Source organism: Aptenodytes patagonicus, chromosome 2, assembly GCF_965638725.1.
Source record: "Aptenodytes patagonicus chromosome 2, bAptPat1.pri.cur, whole genome shotgun sequence".
In the NCBI taxonomy this organism is placed as follows: Eukaryota; Metazoa; Chordata; class Aves; order Sphenisciformes; family Spheniscidae; genus Aptenodytes; species Aptenodytes patagonicus.
In genome coordinates, this window is record NC_134950.1 from 168,816,795 (window position 1) to 168,844,072 (window position 27,278).

Sequence of the window (27,278 nt, forward strand, 5' to 3'; positions counted from 1 at the left end):
TATGTAAATTTTTTTAAAGATTTCATATATTTGGGAGTGTTTTTTTTTTCTTTAGTAATATATGTCCCAGTATCTTGGAAAATAAAATAGAAAATGTGAATCAGTTCTAAAATAGTTTTTCTTTATATTAAACCACTCTTCAGCAGTATTTTAATAGTTTTCCAAGGTACATAGCATAACTACCACCAATAGCATGGGGGTAGCTGTACTGAGGGTGAGAATTGCTCTGTTCACTTTGCATAGAGAGAAGAAGTATTTGGTTCATAGTATCTGGCCAGTGGAGCATTAGTCCTGAAATTGCTAGCATTGTTCTGCCCACCTTTCATCTTTCCTATTTGGTTCATCTATTTTTTAATTTTTTTTCAAGCTAAAGGATTTCAGGCCAAGGGTGCCAATGCATCTATAATCCTTAACACAGGATGGGACTAAGTCAGTTGGACTTTTTAGGTGACGGTCACAGGGAAAACTGTGCAAGTGTAATTATTAATGTATTGGTATAAACATAGTACTTGCGGGGGGAGGGGGGGAATTACTCCAGCTCTCTGAGGACCTGTATTTATGGCAAATCTTTTTCAAAACAGAAATGAATTGACAGGATAAACTATTTTAGTAAATCAGTTTGGCTTTCCAGGTTCAAATCAAAATGGAATCATTAGGATTTTTAATAAATCAGATGTAATGCTATTACTTAATCTTCATTTTTTTTTTTACAATTATAGTATTGTTCTTTCCTGCTGCTTGTTTAATATATGCATATTCGAGATGTTTTCTTATTCTGCTTGGTAAAATAACTTTTTCTCAGAAAATTATGATATAAAAAAATCTGCATATAAATAAATGAGCATGTTTTGAAAATACAAAGAGTTATAAAACTCAATTATTTTTCTTTTTTTATCTTCTAGTTGGTCGAATTATGTTTCAGCTCTTCTCAGACATATGTCCGAAGACTTGCAAAAACTTCCTTTGCTTGTGCTCGGGTAAGTAGCATGCTTATATTTAAGATTTTTAATGTTTCTTACAATTTATCTGTTTATGCAAGTAAAAACCACAGCATAATAATAGTGCTGATTTTTTTTTTTTCCCCCCCCGGTAAAAACAAAGCTGATACTTGTTAGCACTGAGGAGGATTTGAATAATGCATAGCAGGAAATAGTGTGGTATTCTATAGTTGGGACTGAGTTAGAGTAGTGGAGATAATACATGATTACAGAACAAAAAACTGTGAATTTATGGATCAAAAACTTCTTTTTTTTTTTTTTTTTTTTTGTCCCTAATGTGGGGCTCCTGTAGGTAGAAGTGATAGACAAGGCTGAGACTATGGTAGAATTATTGATCACTCGCGTTACACAGATGTGATAAAGGCAAGCAATTCTTTAGGATTTATCAGGGCTTTAGGATTTATCAGGAGAAACATTAAGTATTAATGTCACTGCACAGTATAATGGTGACATTTGACTTGGGACACTACATAAAGCTTTGAATATATATAAATTCTTGTATAAAATGTTGATTATATATAAATACACTCAACTTTATTTCAGGTTTATAGAAGTGCTACACAGGGATCAGAGGACAGGAGCATCTATTAAATCTGAGAAAACTTTTTCATATTTAGCTAAATGAGGACTGAAAGGGAATATGATGGTTCCTTAGAAATTCTGGGATTGCTTGGTGGAAGAGAGGAGAGAAGAGATCTGTGAAATCAAAGGGATAGCATTGGCAAAAGAATATCTGGGTATAATGTAGCACCCTCCAACCCATTTTTCTAAGCAGGACTTAACTTTTTAAAAATGGTTTCTAATGATTGGAAGAGTAAAGGTAGTAAGGGTTTGGTGGGTTTTTTTTGGTCCGCACTGTTCCTCAAGGATTTTTCAGCTGTAAGTTGAAGATTAATCTTGATTGGGTTATTACAGGAATTGGTGTGTGTTATTTATGCGAAGAATGCATTCTGTGTCTCTTGGTGATCTTCTGGTCTTGTATATCTGAATGCTCAGCAACTTGCAATATACCTTGAATTAACTGCACCAGTGAAGCCTCTACCTTGTATATGAAATAACTCTTTTCCAAGTCATTAAAATGCTCCAGCAAGACTTTCCAGGCAGCATTTTAACATCTGGCTTTAGTGAACAGCTTTTAGCTAACTGGTTACGTGAAACAAATTAGTTGATATCCTTATGCATTAACTTCTTAAAGTTAATGCATAAGGAGCTCAAATCCCAGAATGTGATGTGTTTTAGATAATCTCTGTGAAGATTTAGAAGAGCTTTATAATTCTATGAACTTGTGGAAGGTACAGTACGTATTTTTTCTGAGGTCTGTGTGGTGATGCCCTCCCTCTTTATTCTACTTTCTGATTTTTTTTTTATCACTTATGCTTATTAAAGAGATACCTAGGGATAGTTATATTATTCTTTCCCATTCTCAGTATCACAGAAAAATGGGAAATCTTTTGAAGTTTATCTTAATCAGAACAGGTTACAAAAGATGAGAAATAAAATGCAGTAGCAGACTGAATAGCGTAATGTCTGAGCCTCATGTTCTGTAGCTCTGAAGGATTGTTTAAATCCTTACAGCAGCTTTGCTAGAAAAATGTTAGGTGGAGATAAAGGAAGGAAAAGGTGTTGGAGATGATGAGGAATGAAACAAACAAGCAGAAGAAAGTCAGACTTTAAAAAAAAAAAGTTGTTCTTCTTTGTATTGTATCCCTGTTTGAATTCTGTTCTACAGCTGGCGGTACAGGTTTCATTGATGTCTTCAGCTGGAACCTGTCTTTAATTGGAAGAACATTTGAAAGTAAGCACGAAGTTAGGAGGTCTACTCTTGAGATCAGACTCGCAGACTTAAAAGCTACCTGAAACATTTGTTTCGTTCTTGCAGATTGTGTTTGCTGCTGCGTACTCATAGTATAGAACAATGATTTGACAGATATCTTTAAAAATTTTCTAATAAACTCATGATAATTAAATTCTGTGGGGGAGAGAAAAGCATATAGAAGAACCTGAAGTAATTTAATTTCCTTTGAGTGTAATGTTTAAGAGAACTAAGTTATATTAATTTCTTTTGCTGGTAGAAGCCATCTCTTTTTTTCTGCTGTGGTCGTTCTCAAACTTGAACTCAGGATGACTGAGCTTGGAGGCTAGGGTTGCGTGGCTAACATTAATTCTTTTCCTGTTTGCACTAATGACATCTGTGTTCCTGTTCAGTTCGCCTGAGGTTCTTTTCCTATCAACTGTTCTGTCTGCCTTTCTGCTTTTCCTTGACAAGTTCTTCCAGTGCACTTGTTACTGCTAGTTTATCTGCATTATGCATGCCATTTCCCTGCCCTCCTGCCTTGTACTGTCGGAACCTCGATCGCCTCAGCATCTAAACTGAACACTCTACACAAGGATGCTGTGTCCTGCATGGCACCACGGATGAGAACTGTGGCCAGAAGCGGCAGGCCAGGCTTAGGGTCATCCACACTCTTCACTGTACGATCCAGCAGTTCTCTGGTACACACTTTCTCCTTGTCCCCATGGACTGATGTAGCATTCCAGTTGGGCTACTGCTTCTGTGTTTGCCTGGATTATGCTAGAGGACCTACAAAGCCTGTCTTCAGAAGAGCAGCAGTTCTGTGATGGGAGATGAAGGTGTACTGGTAAGATTGCATTGACCTCTGGCAACCAGAGCTGAGATGTGAAGGGTTGCTTTAAATTTTTAGAGTTGTGAGCTGCTGTACAATCTTCAGAGACCAAGTCAGTCATTTGCTTCCAGAAGTCGGGCTCCCCTGACTTCTGCCACTTTTCACAGCAAGATTCATTGGTAGAACTTCAGTCATCATAGAAGTGTGAGTTCCTGTCAGGTATATCTTTTGCCCTTATCTTTTGGTCTTTGCAAGAAATCTTTGAATCACTGGAGGTTTACTCAATACAGCATTACTTTCTGGCGCTGACATCTTCTTGTAGCCATCTGCGAGGTCTATGCTCATCTAAGGAGTTATATAGCTGTATAATAGAGAGGGGATGCTGTCCCATTCTGGACCATATATATAGTCTACATAATGGAATAGCTTAGCAGCAGACTGAGCATTGTACATTTCTGTACTACATAAATTCAGGATTCTGCATGCTAGGCCAATCCAGCACGTTCTTTTTCCTTAGACATGTATGGGTACCCACCTGCATTGTAGCTGATAAAGGCATCGCAGCTGGAGAGTACCACATATCCTCACTTACGCTGTTATGGACCTCATAGCAACTTGATTTGGGCTGTGTGCTTCCATCGTGTCACTGAGAAGAGTGGTTTTGCTTGTCTCAAGGCAAGGTGATAACGCCCTGAGAGAAAGACTGGAGACCAGTGTTTGAAATGCTGTGCCCATCATCATGCCTGCTGCTCCCTCCATAATCTGTGTGAGGCAAGCAGGATGTTTTTGTCAGAAACAGATGGAGGAGGACAGGGTGATTCTGGCTGCCTTCCTGCAGCCTGACATTGTTGTCAGAAATAGACCTGGCTACTGTGAAAGAACACGGTCTGCCTTGACAGCAAGAGGCTCCCTGCATTTAAATTAAAACATCTGGACTTGCGAACTGGCATTTGCAGGTCCTTCAGTCAGTCCACCTATTGAATAAGCACAAGCCCATCTGCTCTTCGGCGCTTTGTCAGGAGCTTCCCTTCTCATAATCTCAAACGGAGACCACTACTGGGCACCTAATTCAAAATATCTCAGATTGGGTTGGCAGTGCAGGGTGTTAATAGGGCATGAGAGCAAAGTTTACCTGTAGAAAGGTGAAGGGCGCTTTGATAAAGGCCCTTGTGTTGTGCCCTCTGAGCTAATGGGTTATCCCTTGCAATCACTAAGTTCTCCTCCACCATCCCATTTCCAAGTGATTTGCAGCACATGGAAAGAACTACTTAGGCAGAAAGGGTGCAAGTAGATGGGGCTCAAAGACAACTTTCTTGCTTTTTCAGTCAAAATTCAGGCATATTTAGACCAAAAAGAATAAGGCTAGTATTTGGCCATAAACAAAAAAGAAGCCCAGCCCATGGGCTTTGTACTGGCTGTTGCAGAAGAGCGTCTGAGGTTAGGGATGTGCTGCAGCTCTAACCAGTGGAACAACTGGTCTCTGTCTTTTGCCTGACTGGGAGTCCAAGGATTGGTTTTGAAAATCAGAGTGATATAGTACAGCTTTTGCAGGAACTTAGCCCTCCGCCATTTGGCCAGCAGCTTAAGTGCATTGTCTAAAGTGTCTGTGGCTTATGGGGAAGTAGTTGAGTTATATGATTTTGCCTACAGTTGTATTGTGCATGAAAGGAAGGGAACATCACAAGTATTGCTGTTATTCTGATAGGGACTATGCTATCTTGGCGACACCATAAAGGAGAGTAAAAAAACGGGACTACAACTTCTGGCCATGGTCTAAAGCTCACCTCTCACCTTAATGTACCAGCTCAATTACGTGGTCAAGTGCAATGCAGGATCCCATTCTCTAAGGGGATTATCCATAGCCTGAGGGCCATGCTGAAGCATGACCAAAAATGTAGGTAGATATTCCTTGGTATTGATTGATGTGGGGTTTCCGATGCTGTAGCAAAGAGGGGCATGTTTTGGGGGGAAAGGGGATGTGTCCATCTCTGTAATAAATAGCTTTGTTTGGATAACTTCTGTGGAAAATAAAAACAGGGTAGGAGGTGGCATGGGTTATGGGTATGGAGAGTCAGGGTAATGGAAAATAAGTTGTATTCTCTGAGTGAAGGCTTCTACAAGTATGATAAACAGCAATGCCGTGAGTGGGTTTTATGCCACAAACTGCTCTTTGCCCTCATCCTGGCAGCGATGGGCTGTTTGGAATGGCAAATTTGGGGTGATTTGGCCATCAGTTAATCTTGGGTGGAGGAACAATAGATCGCAAAAGGGGAATGTTGGCTTTGGGTAACAAGTACACGTGCACATCCGAGGGCACTACACGGTACAGAACATAGTTGGTTAAATGTCCTCTGACCGAGCGTCAAACGCCTGTTCTGTAACCAGCAGTGGGATGAAACGGGATGTTGGGTTATTTGTCCTGTCTCATTACAGAATATCTCCTGCACATGTGGTTTACGTGGGATTTTAGCTGTTGCACAGGGTATAATATACCTATTACTCTTAATTGCCGTGTTCTGCCAGCTCCCCTCTTCTTGGAAGCTAAAGTCGGTGTCTCTTGTATGTTCCCTGACACTGGACCAGTATAAATCCCGCATGAACCTACTATGTAGGACCTCTGCCCTGACAGTCATAGTACCCTCATCCACACCTCCAGTGTGGCTTTTCTTCTGAATTTTGGAAGAAATGTTAACGAAGCTTGAGGTTCTGGGATGTCTTTTTCAAAAATCACCAGTAGGCTTGAACTACAGCTGCACCGGGAGTCTGCTGAGTGCCGCTTCTTAGGAAATCTCAGGCTCAGAAAGGATTAACAAGTGCCGTGGTCTGGCTCGGCTTCTGCTGCTGGGTAAGAATGGCCCTGGTACCAGTTCGGGGTTTGGGGGATTGTTGGTTGTTCCCCCCCGCCCCCGTTACGATTCTCATTCAGTACATCCTGGAATAGTTCTTGTATACACAATTTTGTTCCCCTGTTCTGTCAGTCTTTTCAGAAATGGGAGTCTGTTTTGTGCAAGTTTCATACTGAGATGGTGAGGGTAGATGCCGGGCAGACTGGCATTAAGGGGTGGCCTGACACTATGCATGGATTGGTGAAGGTGTAACTCATGCTTGGAGTAGCTCAATCCCACTTTTCCAGGAGTGGATCACATTGAAACTGAGTTGAAGCCTGTTCTGAGCTCAAATTTCTGTCCTGGGATTCAGCTGGCACATCCAGATGTATAAGTGGTTTCAAAAAGGAATCCAGTGTAAGCTTCAGCTAACATAGCAGCATAGCTATAACCACAGAAAATAGTTAACCCATCGTTATCATGAACTCTTGTTTTCTTATAAATTGTTCTGAGTGGATTGCTAATAAGTACACCCCTTGGGAGGGGAGGAAATTTTGGGGGTGTTTTTTAAGAAACAACCTAATTTTCACTTGGGAGTCCCCTTGTAAATGGGTCCCTTCTGCTATTAACGGGCGGTGAAAAGGCAACAAGTAGGACTGCGTTATCTTTTATAGTTGTGCTATTCTGATGGCTGTCATATCCATTAGCACTAGGGGGGTAAAACCCTTGGAATTTGTTCAGTGGCAGTCTGTAGATTCTTTTTGTTTAACCTTCTTGCAGGTGAAAAAGGAATTGGCAAAACAACTGGAAAGAAGCTGTGTTACAAAGGCACTACATTCCATCGTGTGGTTAAAAACTTCATGATTCAGGGTGGGGACTTCAGCGAAGGTAAAAAAACCTTTCAGTTTTAAAAGTGTATAAGTGGAACAGAAATGTTATAACTAATATGGTTATAATGTAACTTTAGAAAATGCCATGGAAGCATAAATATATTTCATTTGCTGTGAAGTGTAGCATAGATCACCCATTTATCTGTTAATCTTTGAAAATCTAAAATGTTTCAACTGAAGTGATATTTACTTAGAAAAAAAGTTGAAGAAAAAAACCAAAACATTGCTGGAGTTAACACTTAAAACAGAATTCAAATCCAAAATGTAGTCTTACTGCTTTTCACTTTTGTGTCTGCAGTAGAGGCAACACTAGTAATGCTCTATTGATATGGGGACCTGACTATTTGAATAAGTTTACTTTTTAAAATTATTTTTAGTAAATGAGCTGGAAGTGTTTAAGGACAGTCTCCAAAAGGAGATTTTTCCAGGAGTTTCTTTGTTTCCTTCCCTGCAGTATGTGTACACCCTAATGTTCTAGCCTGTTGTCTTTCTCTGAAATACCTGTCCTTACCAAAATGTATATCTTCACTGTGTCCTGAAATCTTGTACGTGATAAAACAGGTGCGGTGAGGGAATATCTTGTTTTGAGAGTCAAGTAGAAGTGCCTTTAAAACTGCTAGCTGCTTTCTTACCTCGTCCATTCTAGTGGTCTCTCAGCTGCTTTGAGCTGAGCAAGATTGTTGGTCGTACCTACTGTTGTGTGGGGTTTTTTTTGCTTGCTGTTGTTGTTTTGCTGTCTGCTGTTGCTTTAGCAAATACCAGCGAGGATTAGCCTTCAGAGCTCCGCTTCAGACTTTCCAGTATTCAGAGGCACTAAGGCAGTCTTCATTCTCAGTATCTTGAGTGTCAACAGGATAATGCACGGCTGTGACTTAATTAAGAAGCTTATGCTCAGATACTAGTAACTGGCTGGAGTATCCTGGTTTGTTATAAACTGGTGGAATGTTACATACAGGTTTTTTTCATAAATGAAACAAAAGGTTTAATTCATGCTTTTTAATGTGTAGGTAATGGAAAAGGAGGTGAATCTATTTATGGTGGCTATTTTAAAGGTAAGAGGAAATATGTCTTTGCAGATTCTTTATTCAGTTCTGAGATAAACAAGCCTTGATTCCCAAGCTACTTAATGAAAACAGGTCTACTTATAGATCACCTTTTGCATGAAACTAATGTTGCATGAGAATTATTTTTATATGCATGACTTTCAGATAATTTTTTTGGTAATACTTAACTTTAACTGACAATTAATTAAGGCTAACATTATTGGTTAAACATGACTTTCAGCATGGAGGTTAGGCAACTTTATTCATGAATAAACTCCTATCTTCCTGCCTAAAACTGTCAACATATTCTTTTGTTTATAGAGAATGTGGTCTTTTGCAAAATGAAAAGGTAAGAGACAAAAGCTCAGTAACACAAATTCAAACTCTGTTCCCTTGTACCCTCCCTAGTAAATATATAGACAACTGATACGTCCTTTTGTAGATGGGTATCTGTGTTGCTTGGAGAAATGAAGAGTTCTGTGTCTAACCTTTCTGAGGGTTAATGACTTATTCTGAGAAAGAATACTGGCATAATTTCCAGCTCTAAACAGTTTTCTTCTTTTCTTAATGTCCCTTTCCTCCCCTTCCCTATTCAAGGTTTGTATGTTTAGTGTTCATTTCTAAAAGTGTTTGACTTTGTTTATATGCTACACAAGTTATTTTACTCGCAAAGAATTTGTAAATAAATGTACATTTACCTCTTTTTAAAATCTGTTGTTGGAAGGAAAATGGTGAGTTTATAAAGTATTTGTTTAAAGACATACAATTCTTTCTTGCAAAAAACCAGGTAGTTGCTGTCATATTCAAGTGTTAGTAAAGGCGCTATATATGTATTTATGTTACAGCCCCTGGTTCTGTATGTTTTGCAAGTAGCTCTGAGTGCTTAAGTGCATGCCATTAAGTTTGTCTTAAACAGAGACATAGTTTGGTGTTGGAGTATTGCAACCTTTAGTCAAAAGAAGTCTTGAATAGATCCATTTGCTACGAAGTTACTAGGGTTTGTTTCTAAAGGTGGTGAGTGCTAAACATGCAGCATTGTGTTTTGATAATTTGATAATTAATCTTAAAAATAACGGCTTTGTACATTCAAATCACTATTTTTAGCTTTGAAAATGAACTTCAGCAGATCTGGTTTTATATTATGCTGTACAAACAGAAGTCCTCTTTAATTCACTGGAATATAAAATGCACATTTAGTTTAGTCTTAATTGATTTTATACTTAGGTTGCAGGAAGAATATGTTCTTTAGTTTCTCATTCAGGTATCGAGGGTATTTTTCCCTTGTACCTTTTGAGATTTCCAATTCTGAATTGTTAGGTGGCTATCTTTTGATGTGCCATACCAGGGAAATGGCTTTTTCCTCTAGATCTTTCTACCTGAGGTGCATGTTTTGTAAATAACAGTACTGTGTATGTTAAGTCGTGTTTTAGGATGTCAGTAAGTCTGCCAACCTTGTTCTTATTCAGAAAATGCTGGATTTAGATTCTCATAGGCTTGGATTTAATGTTTATTGCAGACACTAATAATGACTTTCAATTTTTTTCACTAGAAATGTTTGCACTATATCTGAAACTTGTTCTTTAAGAAAGAATGCTTTCTATCTCATAACTGCTTTTACTGTAACTTTTGAGAGGCTTGTTTAAACTTGATTTTTGGTTTTTTTTCAACCTGTTCATGCTTCTTCAGCAGCAGAAGAATTTCTCCTTATAGCATCCATAAGTTACTAAGAAAATTAGACTTGCATTCCTTGTCAGGGAAAATCTGACAAACATATTTTTTCTTCAAACAGATGAAAACTTTATTCTCAAACATGACAGAGCGTTCCTTTTGTCAATGGCAAACCGAGGGAAACATACCAATGGTTCCCAATTTTTCATGTGAGTAGATGTAATATGACAGTTGAGCTTTTCTTAAACAGAGAAGCGCTGTTCATGAGAAAGATGGTATTGCTAAATTATCTATAACAATGTTATCCGCCTTATTTAAATAGGGTTGAGTGGGTACCTGCAGTGTAAGCTGTAACAGGAAACGTTAGTTACCGCAATTTGCTTCTGGCATTAATTTGGATTAGAAGCTGGTACTACATGGATGTTCCTTGTTCATTGCTTTTTACCCTAAAAATATGGCATATGCAATAAGTTATTAGTGTCCAGAAAACAGATTCTTTGGCTTTGTGTGTGCACCAACCAAATCTTAACAGATTATCTGCAAATTACAGTGTTGAGCATTGATGCAAAAGGGAGTGAGATCTAGAGATGATTTGTATGGTTTTGCACATGCTCTTTAAAATACGATGATTTATAATTTATTGGGGGGGGGGTTGGGTGTTGTTGGGGTTTTTTTGGTTGTTTTTTTTTTGGAGGAGGAGGATGAGTGAGGGTTTCGTTTGTTGGTTTGGGTTTTTTTTATTTTGGAGTGTTTGTTCCTGAAATGCTTTTCTTCTGTATTGCTGCATAGTTCTGTTTACTTGTGCATATATGAGCTACTTTGGTACCAATACTATGTAAAATTATGTGCTGACAATCAAATTTTTCCTTCATTACCTTAAAAAAAAAAAAAAACAAAACCAAAACAACCATTCTAGTACGTAGCCATGTTCTGTTAAATTGTAGAAAACACATGACTCTACCATCAGTAAATACTCAGGTCTGGTATGTCAGGATCTTTTGGTTAAAGTAGTTGTATTCTAGGTTCAGTATTAGTATTTTTAAACTTGCTAATTTTTATGTAATTGTTTCTCCTGTTAACTCCCTTTTAAAAATTATCTTCTGTTAATGTTTAACAGTTTGTATTTGGAAAGTTCTAGATTATAACTTTGGGCTTGTGCTGAGAACAACTTTGTGCAAACACTGGTGTCTTCAAAAGTAAATTTTAGTGTAGTTACTTAACTAGAAAAACTGGTTTTTTCTTTGCCATCTTTCTTGGGGGATAAGAATGAATGGCGCTTCACTGTCTTCGGTAAAGGAGTAAATTGTCCTCAATCTTTTTTTTTTTTCCCCACCCCCTCCCCCCCTTTGCCTGAAAAAGATCTTCAGTATGATATGATCAAGTTCAGATAAGAGACATTTTTAGTTCTCGTTCTAAAGAATGCCCTAAAAATGGAAAATGAATGGGAACCTAAGAGGAAGTCTTTCACAGTTACCACTGTTCTGACTTTCCATACAGATAAAATCATAAGTGTCAAAAGCTTGTTTTCTGTTACCTTCAAACCAAATTTTAGATGTTGTGCTTCCTTTCAGTAAATCTGAATGGATATGTATACACATTAATATGGAAAACAATCTCTATATAACCCCCACTGTGGTTTAATAAGCTCTCTGCAAGACATTGATTTACTATTTACTACTTGGTGACTTATCTTTTGGTTCTCTTGTCATGATTTTCCATTTTTAAGCTTATCTGAACAATATACATGAAAACTTAATGATGTCACATCAGTCAAGAAGCTATCATTTGAGGGCTCTAAAGTTTCTTTTCTCTCCTGCATTTGATTCGGAAGTCGTCGTCTTTCCCTTATGCTTAGTAGGCTCAGCTGACCTGTTCAGTAGATTTAACAGACATAAACACTTTGTATCTCCCCACACACCAAAACAACCTAAGGTTGTGTTAGATGCTAAATTAAAATTTACATGGGACGATAAAATGAACAGTATTTAAGAGCACTTTCATCAAATACAGAAGTATTTTGAAAGATGCAGATTTCTTCAAAAAATGTTTGGGTCGTCCCCCCCCTAAAATCACTGTCAAGAGAAAGTATTAGTTTGGTGGAAGTTCAGGCGGAGTAAGATACCTAAACATAATTGTCTCCGTGTAAGCTAGGTTCACCTCAGCTGCCTGTAGGAATCTAAAGCCATTTTTAGGGTCCTGGGGAATCCTACCTGCCCTTCAGCTGCTGGGAGAGAAGGGTGTGGATGTTCTGAAGGTTTCTTGGATATCCTGTAGTGTCTTAAACGGCACCAGTTTGCCCTAGATTCAGGCAAGTGAATCAAGCCCAGGAGTAAACTTCAGTATAACTGATGAGGTTTAGGTGGGCGGCTAAGTCTTTAAAGCGTGCTCTAATGCTCTAGACTTCTGTGACCTTCTTGACCGGGGCTTTTTTCATTATATGCACGCAGACATCTAAAGCCGTTTGAGACACTGTTGGGAACTCCAAGACAGGGTGTGCAAATACGATGTAGCACCTGCAAGACACCCTGTACTCCTGGAGTAGCAGCTGGAAGCTGGGCAGGATACAGTAGGGCAGCTCGAGATGCCTATATGTTGGCAACAGAGCGTTCTCCCTAGATCTGACCAGCAGCTGAGATGCCCAGCTCACTTGTGGATGCCTTTACTGTATTCAAGTTTATGCACTTAACCTGAATCCCACCTATGGCCTCCAGTACCGCAGCTGATCCTGGGAATGAGTATGTACCATTACAGAATCCGTACAGAAGCCACTGAGGCTGCTCATAAAGGCAGGTGTGTACGTATACAGTCAGTTGCAAAGTCAGGTTCATGTTTGATGCCTATTCATAAATTGAGTTAAGGATGGATGGTGAAACACAGTTCAACAGTCTGTCTCTTTTATAGGTTTTTTTTTTTAATGGTGGAACTTGGTTTCTTCGTAACATGGAGAGCTTGAAATTCAAGATTCAAAGTAGGAAACAACTACTAAAGACTTTAACTAGGCAGTTTCTGACTTAACTTTAAAATGCAATATATTAAAGCAGTTAGTCTTGCTTGGTGATGTTTGTCTGATTAGGGAATGTACTGTGTATCTCTACAGCTTTTCTTTAATAAAATATGTTTGTTTCCTTTAGTGATATACTTCAAGCTAAAACTCGAATGTGTTTCTTAAAAGAATGCTCAGTTATTCAGTAGTTTATCATTAGGAAAAATCTTCTTCAAATGTGTAACCTGAAAATTGTGTGAAAGGGCAGTCGTTAGTGGCAGTCTTTAGATTTTTAATGGTTTGAACATGCTTAATTTTATTGATGAGATTTATAGAAAGGGAAATAGTTCATCTGAACTTCTTTAGACCTTTGCTTTTTTTTATAGTTCATAGATAACTTCAGGGATGAGAACTTTGTATTTCTGTATCATACACATGTCTAACGTAGCAAATAATGCAAATAAGCGATTTTCTTTTATATAAGTATTTGCTCAATTAGGGCTAAAATAATAGCAAGATTTCTGATGATAACATTTTTGCTTGCTCATCAGAAGTGCTTTCCCTGCTTACCACAGATAAGTGTCATTTGGAATAACTAGTCTTCAGAGAAAGTGATCAGGCAGCAAATATCTCTTTGACAGACTGCACTAACAAACTGGTCACAACAAGACTCTATGCAATGCCTAAAAATTGTTAAAAGTTGAGCTACAGTGATCAGTTTTACTTGAAGTAGCAGCTTCAGACTAATCTTAATGTAAACAAGTATCTGACCAATCCTAAAGTATCATCAGCTTTCTTTGATTCATCAGGAATTCCTCTGGCATGAATGAGTTTGAAGCATTTGTAAGCAACGATAGAGAACCGGGCATGGAAAAGACAGTGTTAAGTATTGTTAGGAAGCTCCAGTGAGGCCAGTGTAAAAAGAATGAGCATAAATTAAAACACTGGTAGAAACTGGCAAGATGCAAAAGTAGAACAAAGAGTCAGAAGTGTGTGTGTGTATGTATAATGTTAGAAGTGCTGTGTTTAGTGCTCGTTGACTAATTTCCCCTACCTCTTATCTTTTGTCATACTTGAATAGGAGTAACAGTTGGGTTGAAAGGAGAATGTTTAGCTAAGGCAGGATTGTTTTTCATGCACGTGTACTTTAAATAGGCCAAGTCTATTCACACAAGTGTCTAAGAAACATTTCCTAGTCTTAAGAAGTGCATCTTGTTGAAATCCTGCAGAAAGGATACAGGGGCTGTCCCTTATAATGTTTGGATTTGTGAAATATTGGAATTTGAATTTGCTGTACCCAAAGAGATCTGTAGTAGCATTTTATTGCAGACTTGTGTTGAAGACAGTTGTAAGGTACCAGTTTATAAATTAGCTCTTTGTATTTTCAGGTAGCACCACTATTTAATTTGCTGCTTTTCTGTGAATAATCCTTAATAGAACCATCAGTTATTTAGCAAGTGTTCTAAACACCACCTGAGTGTGTTAATCTTCTTTTAATTGTCCTGTTTCCATGTTGATACTCAGATATGGAATCCCTAGGATGGGGTAGGGGTTGACAGGAGCCACTCTAGAATCATCTTCCTTTTTCTATATACTCCAATATCTGTTTTGAACTGCTGCCAAAAAGATTATTATTAGTTGTTGCGGGAGTGCATCTAGAGCATTGCACAAATATAGCCAATGTCTTTAGGTCCCTGATTTAGAGTTGGGGGGGATAGTCGGCCTGTTCTTGGATGTTCCAGCTCAGTGGCTGTGCTACTTGTTGGGTGATGTTCTTCTTGAGCAATGTATTCTGCTTCTCAGTCGAGCTGATCTGATGAAGGTATCTTGTCTCTTTAGAGCAACTCCATTGTGCCTGTGGCCATACCCAACCTGCTAGTAAGGAAAGTTGCAATACAAAATAAGTGCAACTCTTGTGAAAATGAGTATATAAAGTACTATAAAATTAATGAGACTCCTGATCCTACAAATGCTTGCATGGGCTTAACTTTGCTTCCATTGTCATACAAAATCTGTCAAGTTACACTTACTAGAAAAATAGAGGTGACTGTGCAGAATGAAGCATAAAGAAAACAATAGGAGGCAAAAAAAAGTAACCAACCTCTTTGTTGTCATGGGGAAGTTTTGTGTCATAATTAATTTATTGCCTTGTTATTTAGCCATGTAGTTTACTGAGGAATACGTCCTTGTTACAATTTAAAGAGGAATCCTCGGTTGTGTTCCTTATCAGTTCGAATGCTTGGAGTTCTTGCCTCTCTGTTCAAAAGCTATTTAAAACTTGAGGCTATTTTGCTATTACTGCTAGATTTTTTTTTTTCTCCCGTATTGAGGGTATTGTTGGTTTAGTGTGTCTCTCAGGTTCTGCTTTCTTGCTCAAAACTAAATAGCTTTTTAAAAATACTTTTAATGTGTGGTGCCATGCATAGTTACTAAATTCAAACAAACTAATCACTTTGGTCTGCTAAATGAAGGCTAAAATAAATTGTGAGGACTCTTTTTTTGTTTTGATTTTACAAATAATTTCTGAATGTTACCAGCTTATTAAGTGGTTCATTTCTAAGTGTTTTTGGTGTCCCAAAACAGGTATTTTACTAATCAACAGTTGTTTTTTTTTTTTTTACTGTGAATGAAATACCTTTGAGCTAATTATTGAACAGTTGACTAATATAAAAAAATCTAAAAATTTCAAATGAAAGGGGCTGATGTTGCATTATCTTTGAGTAAAAGTGGTATATGTGCGCTTATCACACAAGCAGGTCCCATTGGCTTGATCAAAAGTTTATGTGAAGGCACAGCCCGTGTGAAAGCATTCACAGGATGCTTTTATGTGTAGTAAGTAACAAACAGATCATTTCAACGCTCGGATATGCAGAGACATAAGTAAGAACTAATAGTTTATTGGGGGGGGGGGAATATAGATAAGCTCAACCGATAATGCAGTTTTAAAACACTGCTGCTGTTCAGAATTATACCAGAGCAAAAGTATGGTATTAGTTGGTGCACGTTTTGTCTTTTTTGCATCTACAATGTGTTTGTTTTTCTATAATTCTGAACACAAGCAATCTAATAGCAATGCACATATTTTGGAGAAAGCACCTATTTTTCTTAGTTTTAGAAAAGCTTCGTAATACAAGGAAGATGTCAGCTAATTATGAACTGTATGGAGTTGTAGACTTACTGACTTAACGCATTTCACTTGTAAATCAAAACGTTTAAGCTATGGTGTGCCATCCTATGAAGTATATACTTAGGACTGGATTCAGTAGAGCATTTGAACACCTATGTAACTGCAAGCATGTGAATAAGCCCATTGAAATCAGTTATTCATCTGCTTAAAGTTGTGCATGTGTTCCAACACTTTTGCTGGATTGAGACTTAGGGGAGTGGGAGGATTCTCTTTTCTACCTGTTTATCTCTGTAATAGTGTATGCAAGCAGGTTATGTCTACGGGTTTCTTTTTGTTTTTAAGGAGAACTTACTGTAGTTTTCAAAGTACCTTGTATTCTAAAGAAAATTTAGAGCCCTCTTTTTTAGGCATCCTTGTTCTGCATACAACTTGATTAATATTAATTTTAAACTTGTATTTAATAAAACATAGACTCAGTTTTGTCTGAAAATGTATTACAATTTATTTCTGCCATTTTTGTGTAAAATTTACAGAAACAGTGTTACATCGTGCGCTCCAAAGGTAATGTCTCATTCCTCTAAGGCTGTGTCCTTTCCTTTTTCTTTCTGTTTTTATCTTTCTTGTTTATCTGATCATATTGTTATGTGCATTGAATCCTTTGTTAGGACTGAGGTTCTTGGAGGGGGTGGGCGATAACATGCTTTTATCAAAAAGATGCTTTTCTCTTCAGCAGTATCTTAAACCATTTTACTCTAAACTTGAGTGAAGAAAGGTATTTGTCCGTCTGTAAATAACTTGGATAATAGTATATATTATAAGGCAGATTCTGAATGTTTTAAATTATAAAAGTTATGTATAGAAATGTTTTATTAAAATATTATTTTGGGGGAGGAACCCATCTTGACTCTAGGTTTCTATAGTGCAAAGGCAGTAAGTAGGTTTTTTCCTGATTAAGTTTTGAAACCAAAGCAAACGTTCAAGGATTGAAAGGCAGAACATATGCAGAAAACTTTGAAGTGGTCTTTTAAAGTGCACGTTTGCAGAAGAAATGTCATGTTAAAACCCTGATGTTGAGATGAGAAAACTTTCAAAAGCGCAATGAGGAGTTGGGTTTCTGCTTCCCATCGGGAGTCTGTTAAGTCACCGAACTCCTTGTCGTGCATCTGAAAAGTTTTCTTTTTGGATGATGCTTTTCCTCATGTTTTTACTTCGTGAACAAGTAAATGAGAAAAATCCTTTCCATTTTATCTATCAAATTGCCAGTGTAATGGAAGAAACCTCTACGTGGGTTTTAATGTACCAGCTATCCCTTTCTTTGCTTATTGAGGACTAGTCTAAGGGAAGTACATGCTTAGGTCATTTGCTCAATTGGTCTTCAAGTGCTGCTGCATGGCAGGAGCGCATTACTACAGCATTCGTATCGAGTGTGTTTGAACCTGTTGCTGTTTCTAGCTAATTCTAAGCACTAAGTCTTGTTTATTATTGGCTTCACTGAAGCAACCCACTTCTATTTTTTCACCACTTTAAATCAGCTTTATAATTAAGCCTGCTTAAAATGTTTACTTAATAGCAGGTTGTTAATGCAGTTAACTTTTGCTTAAAGAACTTCAAAAGCTTAAGAGTTTTTCTGTTTGTAGCAATATGCTGTATTAACAAGGGAAAAACAAAGAACGCCCCTACTATTGAGAATTTAAATGTCAACTTGATAGCGTTTCTTTCCCTGCGTTAAACCAAAGAAGTTTTCTGTATTATTTGGTATTACAGAAGTGAAAGGTCTGGTTGGCATTTGGAGCTTAAAATCAAGAGTGTAAACACTCCTGAGTCACAGTTCCATCTTTTGGCCTGTGTTCCAGCACTGCAGTGTTTTGTGACCTAATAGTTCAAAACTCAAGTGAAGATATGCGCTTTAAAAAGTAGTATTTTATTATAGCAGTGAAAAACTGACTTCATTGTACCACATCTGTGTTGTTGTAAATTTAGAAAAAGCATCTGTGATTGATTATTTATTTTGAGAGAGGGGAGTTCATTGGAAGAAGGGTAGGAAGGCAAAATAGTGCCTGGGGAAGAGAGAGGAAGAATGTTTTCAGATATTAAAATAACTTCAAATGCAAGTTACCTTGACTTCTATTTTTTTGTTTCTCCCCCAATATATAAGCACATTCTGATGTTCTTTACTGAATTTGTCTGCATAGCAAGGTTCCCTGTGCAACACTAATGCAGGCTTACTTGTAGAAGTAATTTTCTTTCCTTTTTGGAAAAGGATATAGAGAGATACTAGGTCATAGCATTATCATCAAAAAGGTGAATCTTAACATATAATTATATACACACAGCTTTGAATATTCCAATTTGAAGTCAACTCAAAGTTGGCATAACTCCAAATGCCTTTTAGGATAGCGTATAAAATGCAGTGCAGTTGCATTTCTTCTTCAGGCTAGAAACAGCTAAACGTGGGAAGCTGAAAAATAGGGAGGAAGTCTGCATTTATCACAGAAGCAAACTGTAGGGTAGCGTATAATGTCTGCTTGCATTGTGCTGCTGTTGCTTTTGGGAAGCCTGTGAGCTTATGAGCTGAAGTGCTATAGTCTTGATGGTTAAAGGTAGAAGTATTGCTTTGTATTCTGAGTCATGAGGCCAATCAAGTAAATGGAGAGTAAGAAAGTAGCAGCGTGGGGGGTGGGGAAGCAAAGAATCTATCACATATGACAATTCTCTTCTTTTTTTTTTTTAAATAAACTGACTTTAAAGTGACCTTGTAATGTAATGTAAGAACCTAATAATTTCAGAAACACTTAAATTCCATTAGTTACCCAATATTTATTGCCAAATTGTATCTTCTCTGTGATTAAAAATGTTAGTGAGTTATATTTGAATGTGTATTTAAAGACATTTATTTGAAGATTGTTTATTGCATGCATAAAATGATACTTGGTACACCTTTCAAGTATGCACAGTTAGCTAAACGTCAAACAAATTTCATGTAAAAGTTTAAAAAAAGCCTGTGTGTATAATCTGTAAAGTTTTTTTAATTCCATGTATGTAACTGGATTTTTTCACTATTTTTTGTCTTACCTTCACCTCTTTCTTTTTTTTTTCTGTGCCATTCTCCTCTTTTACTTCATCTGAATCCCTGATTATTTTTTTTTTACCATCTTACCATCTTGCTGTTTGTCAAACAGAACAACAAAACCTGCTCCTCATCTCGATGGGTAAGAAACCAAACTTTACAGTTTCTCCAATGATGGCTAAAATTTGAAGGCTGTAAGTCTTCCCATGTTATATTGAACGTAGACGACAATGGGAAAACAAATGCTTAATTCTCTGAAAGATTATACAGTAGAACAAGATGGAAAACAAAAGTTTCAGTTCTATAAAAGTTTCAAGTTGCAACTTATTTCCTAAAGCTGGTCAAAAACTTGGAAGGTCTTAAATCCTAACATTCATTTCTTTAAAACTGGTTGCTGCCCTCAGTCCATAAATCAGTGAGTTGAAATGTCAAGTTTAATATATTTGGATAGTGTTCTTTTTTTGTGGCATGTTTTTATCCCCAAAATATATTAGTTCATGGAAGTATAAGTTATGGGGCAAGTGGAAGAAGGACAGAGAAATGTGGTATGGTTAAACAAAACTGGGGATTCCTTAATTATAACTGTCCCTGCAATGCCAGTGGGAACTTGTATGCTGAGTGTGTATAGACCTATAAATGCTTCTTCTCTGGGGAAAACTGCACTTTGTCATCTTTATTTACGGACTCTTGATCGCTATTGCACGAAACATCAAAAATAGAAGTATGGGTTAGAAATGATGATCTGTTTACTTTGCCCATGTAGAAGAGAGGAGAATGACATCAAGTAGTTCTCTCAAATAGAACTGGAGTGGAACCTCTGTTTCGTGTTGCATGAAATCTTAGCGTTGTTGTAAATGTAAAAGTAATAAAAATCTTATTTTTTAAGTTTAATACATTTTAAGAGCCAGATGATACCAGTGAAGCTGAATGTTTCTATTTCAGAATGACTTTTAAAATCTGAAATTAATTAGAAAATAATTACAGCAATATATAATTGTTTGTACTTCCCAAATATTTTATTTCTACAGTGTACATGTTGTCTTTGGACTGGTTATTTCTGGTTTTGAAGTAATAGAACAAATAGAAAATCTGAAAACTGATACTGCAAGTAGGCCCTATGCAGATGTACGAGTTATTGACTGTGGGGTGCTTGTTACAAAATCAGCAAAAGATGGTAAGCGTATGTATACCTGGAGTTAATTGAATGTTGATATTGTTTTCAGAGAGTATAAAAATTATGCCAACATCTAGAAATCAATATGGTGAATCTCTAGAATCTGAATTCTTACAAGCCTTTAAAACTTAAAGCTTGGTGTAGGTGAGGAAGGCACAGCAAGGGACAAGGTTTTCTGACCTAAACCTTTGTGCCTTGGAAAATGTGTGCCTGCTTCCTGTTCTCCTTAATTAACGTTTGAGGCTAATGTGACATACTCAAAGTAATTCGAGCTCATTTTTCTGAGTTTGAAAGATGGAGACACAAACATAAGCTTTTCTTGAATTTTGTGCAGTTTCCAAAGGTTTATTTTAAGATTGTGTAACGTTAATATATGCAGTATATGTAGTCAACGTAATTTTCCTTTTCATGAGAATTCATAGGGAACAAATGATCTTAAATATATGTTTAGACAGTTGCTGTAAAGTAGTGGAGTGTTGTAAGTTTGAGTTTTCTAGTCCACTTTTGACTTGCCTTAGGGATAATGTGGTTATTTATGTCCTTTAGAGAAAGTCAAGAGGATAGATAATGTACAAGTATGAGGATGCAGAAAAGAGAAAAAGTTTTAGAAATAAATATCCAACTGAGGCTGAGACTAACTCTTTCTTAAACTTTTTGTAACCTGTGCATTGCTTTCTAAAGAAACTAAATTTTTTTTACTGTAAATGGTCTTTGCTTATTTATGTATTCTATTCTAATCCAAAGGGGTGAATTCAGTGTTATAACCTAAAATACATTTTCAAAGGAGAAAAAGGAGGGAACCCTTCTTTTTAAAATTATACTTATTTCTCAGCCTTTATATTAGCTTGGTACAAGTTAATGTTCAGCTTCAGTTATAAAGTTACTGTGTATGACTTAGGAATGTTTTGGCTTTGCATCGATATGTCATCTTATATGGTGGAAGTTGTGCATGGAAGCTCTTACAGTTCACTTCATAGGAACTGAAGAAATTTTTTTACAACTGTCTGCTGGAAAATATTTGTATCATTTTATTGATAGGAGTTTAGACTGGACACAATTATATGACTTTTATTGTACTTTAATGTAACTTACTGTGGAAAAAAGTTCATAGTTTATGCACAGAGTTCCTCTGGAGCAGTACGTGTCTGTATTTGTACATATATGATATTGTATATTTTGTGCTGTGTATATATACACAATAAACATACATGCACACAAACACACTGTAAATTTAAAATATCTGTTTTAAGCTTTGGAGAAGAAGAAGAAAGTATGTTCTGACTCGGAAGCTTCAGACTCCTCCTCCAGTGCATCAAGCTCTTCAGAAACTTCATCTGAAAGTGAAGCTGACAATGAAAGAAGCAGAAGAAGAAAGCGTAAAAGAAGAGCTAAAACCAAACAATCAAGAAAACGAAGAAAGGAAGAGAGGAAGAAAGAGGATCCAAGGTGCAAGCGAATCTCAAACCAAAGACGGTGACTAGTCTCTTAAATTTAAGAATTTCAGAGAAATCTGAGAAATTCTACTCTTTTTTTTTCCCCATGAAGTACTCGAGTAATTAATATGAAGGTGCCTTTTATTCTATAAGTTTGGATTTTGGTGGTTGATTTTTATAAACAAACAAAACCAACCAAAAAAAAAAAGCTGAGCTTGTTGGGTAGCTTTTTCTATGAAACAGTTTAAGATCTTTGTAGGTAGAAGCTAGAGCGACTTTGAAGTAAGCCTCAGCACATTAAAGTATTTAGGACTCACTTTCCTGTGCTATAGTGAGACGTTAGGCAGATAGATCTTTGATTTATATTTGATTATATTTCAAAAATATTTCATGACAAATGGCAAATTAAAAGCAAAATTATTTGCTGTAAAGTGAGAACTGGACCTTCTTTCCACTAACAGTGCACCGTCCTTCGTTTAGCATAAAAGGAGTTGTTAATGAAATACATTTTGGTTAAGCCATCTTAAGGCTCAATGCATCATATGGGCTTGTTCTGGAATTTGCTTTGAAAAGTGGTGTTTATCAGTTGACAGTTAGTTTTGATTTATCAACTTATTTTTCCCCATAGCAGCCTTTCTGACAAGAGTGATATAACAGAAAAAGCAGTCGACGTTAGCACAAAGAGGGACAAACCTGTGGTACGTCCTGAAGAAATTCCCCCAGTGCCTGAAAACAGATTTTTGTTAAGAAGAGATGTGCCTGTTGTCAGTGTAGAACCTGAACCGTAAGAATCGTTGAGCTTTCTTACTATGTTGACTTGGTGGAAACCATGCATAAAATCTTTCTGCTAACGTTGTATTACTAGTACTGATAGCAAATGATTGCTGTACTGTCAGAATTTCTAAATGAGGTAATTTAATTGTTCTTTTTACAGTTTTCTTTGTAATATTCCTTACAACCTCTGTCAGGGTTTTTCAGTGAAACCTAATGAGTTAGTTTCACTGGTCCTTAAGGATCATGCATGTTACGACCTTAAACTCAATTACAGATGATGCAAAAAAATGAGTGAATAATTCCAGAAAAAATTTTGCAATGTAAACCACAGCAAGTATTTGATTGCAAGGGAAACTTGGGATTGGGAGAGGTGATTTTTTTCGTCTTTCTTAGACTGAAGAAGAAACTTCGGTTCAAAATCAGTCAATCAGAATTTTATGACCCATCTGTGATTTTGAGAATAAGAGAAAATACTCTTCTTTTGATACAAAGGAAGTCATAAGTTCACAAGTTACTTTCAGTTTGTGTTTTGCACCTCTACTAAATTGCAGTTAGGTTCTCTTTCTATCAAATTTCTTTGCTTTTGGACTCAGATGAGCTAATATATTACATTGGCAGATATCTCTAAAATCAGTTTGGGTTTGGTGTGGGTTTCTTTTATTTCAGTTAATGTTATAGTCTCCTGTAAGCCTTTTCTTGGAAGTGTTACTTTACTCATGTTTCTAAAGCCTTAGTAACTGCTTCTTTTGAAGATATTACACAGACTGTAAAAAGGAGTGCTGAATTACCTCTTGTTGCTTAGGAGAGAAGTGAGGCTTTAGAACCTGTGAGCTATTGTGAATTGCCATTCCCTACGCCAAGACGTTGTTGTGTGACTGCTGAGATCCTGAAACCATTCTGTCCACGTTGTCTTCGTGATTTGTCCACCAAACACAAGTTAACCTCTTTAGAAAAGCCACGTACCACTTTGAACTTGAGAAGTACTCTGTTATTGTTAGCATCTATTTACACGTAGAGAGGTCAGATAGCTATGCATTTGGTTGAAATCACGTATACGTTGATTTGCCTTTTGTTGCAGAACTGTGTGTCCCTTGCTTTATTTCTTGGGGAATTCACTGAATTCTCAGTTCTGCCATGTCTCAAAATAAATGAATAAGATGAATATTTTGCATAATTAACTTAAAAATAGTTTTAAGTTAACTTTTGGGGTTTTGCCATGTAAACTCATATTCTATTAATTCATGTAGGAAGCTTCTTGATGCTACGCCAGTTCTGACTGACCAGAAACCATCAGTCTCTAAATCCGGACGAAAAATTAAAGGAAGAGGCACGATAGTATGTGACAACTATTTTTCTTTTGTCTTTCCTCTCACCCAGAGTATCCTTTCTGACCTTGAGCTTTGAATTTCCTTGAAGGCTTTGTATGACACTTAGCTATTGTTGACATGTTGTAGGTTCTCGCTTAAAGGTTGAAATATTGCTGTCAGGTAGTTCATTTTATAATGCCTTTTTTTTTTTTTCCATCCTTCTTGTTAATGTCTTTTTACGTAAAGATTGTTTGGGAAAACAAATGCTTACCCCTCAGCTATAAGATATCTTCAAACATAAGAATAGAATTATTTATTTTTAAAGATTGGAATGAATTCAGCCAGATTCATCCCATGCAAGCCACAAGACCTAAAGTAATGAGAAGTGACAAGACCTTTTACTCTTCTCCACTCATTGGATTTCCTTGCTGTTTCTGTTAAGCCCTAGGATTGTAACGCGTAACAGTAGACAAAGCTGTTCTGCAGTGTCCGAAGTGTATACAGCCCTTTCTGATGTATATTGCTTGTCCTCCCAAGTTCTTGTATTTGCATCTTCTGATGATTGTGCATACGTTGCTGAGAAACAACAGTTTTATTGGCAACTTTGGCAGAATTGCTTACATTGTTCTGCTCTTTGATATTTTAAGTCAACCTTTTGTTTCCTTTTTTTAGCTACTTAATGTAGTTTTTGTCAAATTTCATCATCTGTCCTGGCTGAGATCAAGTCCATGTAATTTCATAGGTGACACTGCATGGGCAAGAAGTTACTTTTTTGCAGTGCTGGCAGTGAAGCATTCTTACAGATTCCCCCCCCCCCCCCCCCTTCTCTGAAGACTGCCACTGTTTATGCAGATTTCACTTCTACTTCAAGTCTCTGGTATCCTGAAGGTTTTTGTGTTTAGTGCCACTGTACTCAAGCAAAAGTTTTCTTGTCTCTTTTTAAAAACCCATGATACAGGGTCCAAAACACTGCACAGCTACACTGTTGTTTTTCAGTCAGTAGAAGAGTGAGAAAGTAAGAAAAGCTTTTGTAATTGTGCATTTGATTCTGGTGTGTTTCAAATTGTAGCATACCATGACGGAGCGTATTCTTCCCCTTTAGAATGTTTTCCTGGATCAATTAACAGGCAGCATTTGGGTAACCATAAACCAAACGAAGGCTTGATCCTGCCACATTTTTGTGCAAGTGAAAGTCCTCAAAAAAAAAAGTTTATACAGAGAGATCAATATCTGTATAGCTGAAGACACTTTTTGTAAGAATGGTCTTAACTGAGACTCCTCTGAGCATGATTTTCTTACGTGATAGCCACTGGATTTGAGAAGTACTTTTCTACTGATCCCCATGATGCAATTATTTTAAGCCACAAAATTAACGGCTTAGATGGCCCTAGCATGGAACAAGGTATTGTAGTGTTTGGGCCTCACCTGAGAACCAAACCTTGTTTGCCAGCCTTGACATTAAATCTGATAGCTGTCCTTGCTGCATCTGACAGCTTTCATTTGTATTTGACACTTGTGATGTGCACTAAAGGAAGCCTTTTAAACGGAATGTTTTGAAATACTTATGTAAATAAAGACTTCTGGAAAAATTGCTTAAAGCTGAGTGGAATTGGCTTTTGCCAGGGATTTGGGTGTCTGTGTCTTTTTGTAATTTTGGCACCCTCTTGGCAAAATTAAGAATGAAAACCAGTAATACCAGAAATAATTTAGGACTAGCAATTAGTTGGAGAAACACATTTTTCTGCCATCTCTAATAGTCTGATTGGCAACAGTTTCTATCCAGGGTGAACTTGTTTGATGTTTTTCAAGATACTTGTGTTTAGTTTTGAATCCTCTTGGGTTCTGAGAGACTCCTGAGTATAACACGAGAGAATTAGGGAGATCCATGAAACCTTAGGAACCTATTATATGCCATTCTTCTGTAAAAGCATATTTTTTTTTTTAATTAGTCATTGCTTCAGCTCAAAGGATAGGAACCTCCAAATCTTCATGGCAGGTTATCTTTATTTTCTTACATGAACAGGTTGTTTTAAAGACTTCTGCCTGTAATTAACTGAATAAACCAATACATGCATCTTTCTGGTTTTATTCTGGGGGGCAATGTATTTTTTCTTCCACATATTGCTTGCTTTTATAAGTGACTCAAAATAATTGAGTAAAATCCAGATGTTTTTCTTTATTGAGTCAATGAGCATCTAATTTCCTCACAGAATTTATCTAAGTGTGTATCCAACTGGGTAATGGAAAATAATGAGTTAGCAATATTAGAGTTTTTTCTCTGCTGCACAATTAGCTCTTATTGCCTACTTAAATGCTGTGCCTAAGCATGTTTTTTTAAGTATGAAGCTTCATTACACTTTTGTGAAAGATTATTTTTAGTTAGTTATTTTTTGCTTGGAAGGTGTCTAAACTGGATTCCCATTTCTGAAGGGCTGAACAGCAGTAACTTTAGAAATAGAGCTTGTCTTTACCCAGACAAGCAGTTAAGTGTCTGCTAACTGAAGTGAAACATCTGTGCTTTAGTATCCTGAAAAAAAGTTGGTTATCTGCAGTAATTGTGTTATTTCAAAAGGTATTATGTAAAAGGAATCCATGACCTCTTCCTTAATTCTTCCTTTTACGTTTTGGAAAAATGGCTTAGCTTCCCCCTCTCAAGCTTTGAGAAATGCTAGCTGTGTAATCCAGTCACACATGCTGGTTATATGCATACCAAAAGTGGGTATTTTTGGCAGGAAATCTAGAATGTGTTTTCTTCATGGACTTCGTATGGATAATGTTGTCTGGCTTGTGTTGTGAAGATGCATGCAAAATCCGTGTAAGAGTCACGGTATATTTTCTTTATTATCCAGTCTCTTTTAATGAAAAATATATTATGCAACTATCTTTCTTTGTTTTCGTAGCGATATCACACCCCACCTCGATCACGATCATGTTCTGAATCTGATGATGATGAAAGCAGTGAGACTCCTCCTCACTGGAAAGAGGAAATGCAGAGATTGCGAACGTATAGACCACCTAGTGGAGAAAAGTGGAGTAAAGGCGATAAGTAAGATCCTTACTACAAATTTAAAATGTCTTGGTTTTTTACACAAGCTTTAATAGATAGTGTAGATGTACCATGTCATTCATGTTTGAATAAAAAATGTAAATATCTTTGTGGTTAACACATTCCCTTTAAATTCTTAAAATTGGAAGTTGAAAACTTTCTTAAAACCTTTCTACTTTGCTAATGTGACACCAGATGAACACGTGCTGAAAAGCGTCAGAAGAGTTGTTTCTGATGGTGCCATCTTGGATACCTATTTAAGCAGTCATTAACTGACCTGTCTAGTTTCCTGTTGCGTTCCATCGAGCTAGTCATGTCA

At 36.9% G+C, this 27,278-nt stretch overlaps 1 protein-coding gene across 8 annotated transcripts in view; it reads left to right on the forward strand.

Moving 5' to 3' along the window:
• Positions 1-27,278, forward strand: part of NKTR (natural killer cell triggering receptor) — a 43,909-nt gene that overhangs the window by 7,523 nt on the left and 9,108 nt on the right. For 2 of the 8 annotated variants that reach the window (XM_076332039.1, XM_076332041.1), the window contains exons 2-11: positions 903-977; positions 7,228-7,335; positions 8,345-8,389; positions 10,170-10,257; positions 19,338-19,367; positions 20,254-20,399; positions 21,650-21,872; positions 22,461-22,616; positions 23,854-23,941; positions 26,814-26,959. In XM_076332039.1, coding sequence (XP_076188154.1) covers positions 903-977; positions 7,228-7,335; positions 8,345-8,389; positions 10,170-10,257; positions 19,338-19,367; positions 20,254-20,399; positions 21,650-21,872; positions 22,461-22,616; positions 23,854-23,941; positions 26,814-26,959 — 1,105 coding nt within the window. Of the gene's footprint in view, positions 1-902; positions 978-7,227; positions 7,336-8,344; positions 8,390-10,169; positions 10,258-16,704; positions 16,720-19,337; positions 19,368-20,253; positions 20,400-21,649; positions 21,873-22,460; positions 22,617-23,853; positions 23,942-26,813; positions 26,960-27,278 lie in introns of those variants that run through there. The other 6 variants (XM_076332040.1, XM_076332043.1, XM_076332044.1 and 3 more) reach the window with 5 other exon arrangements.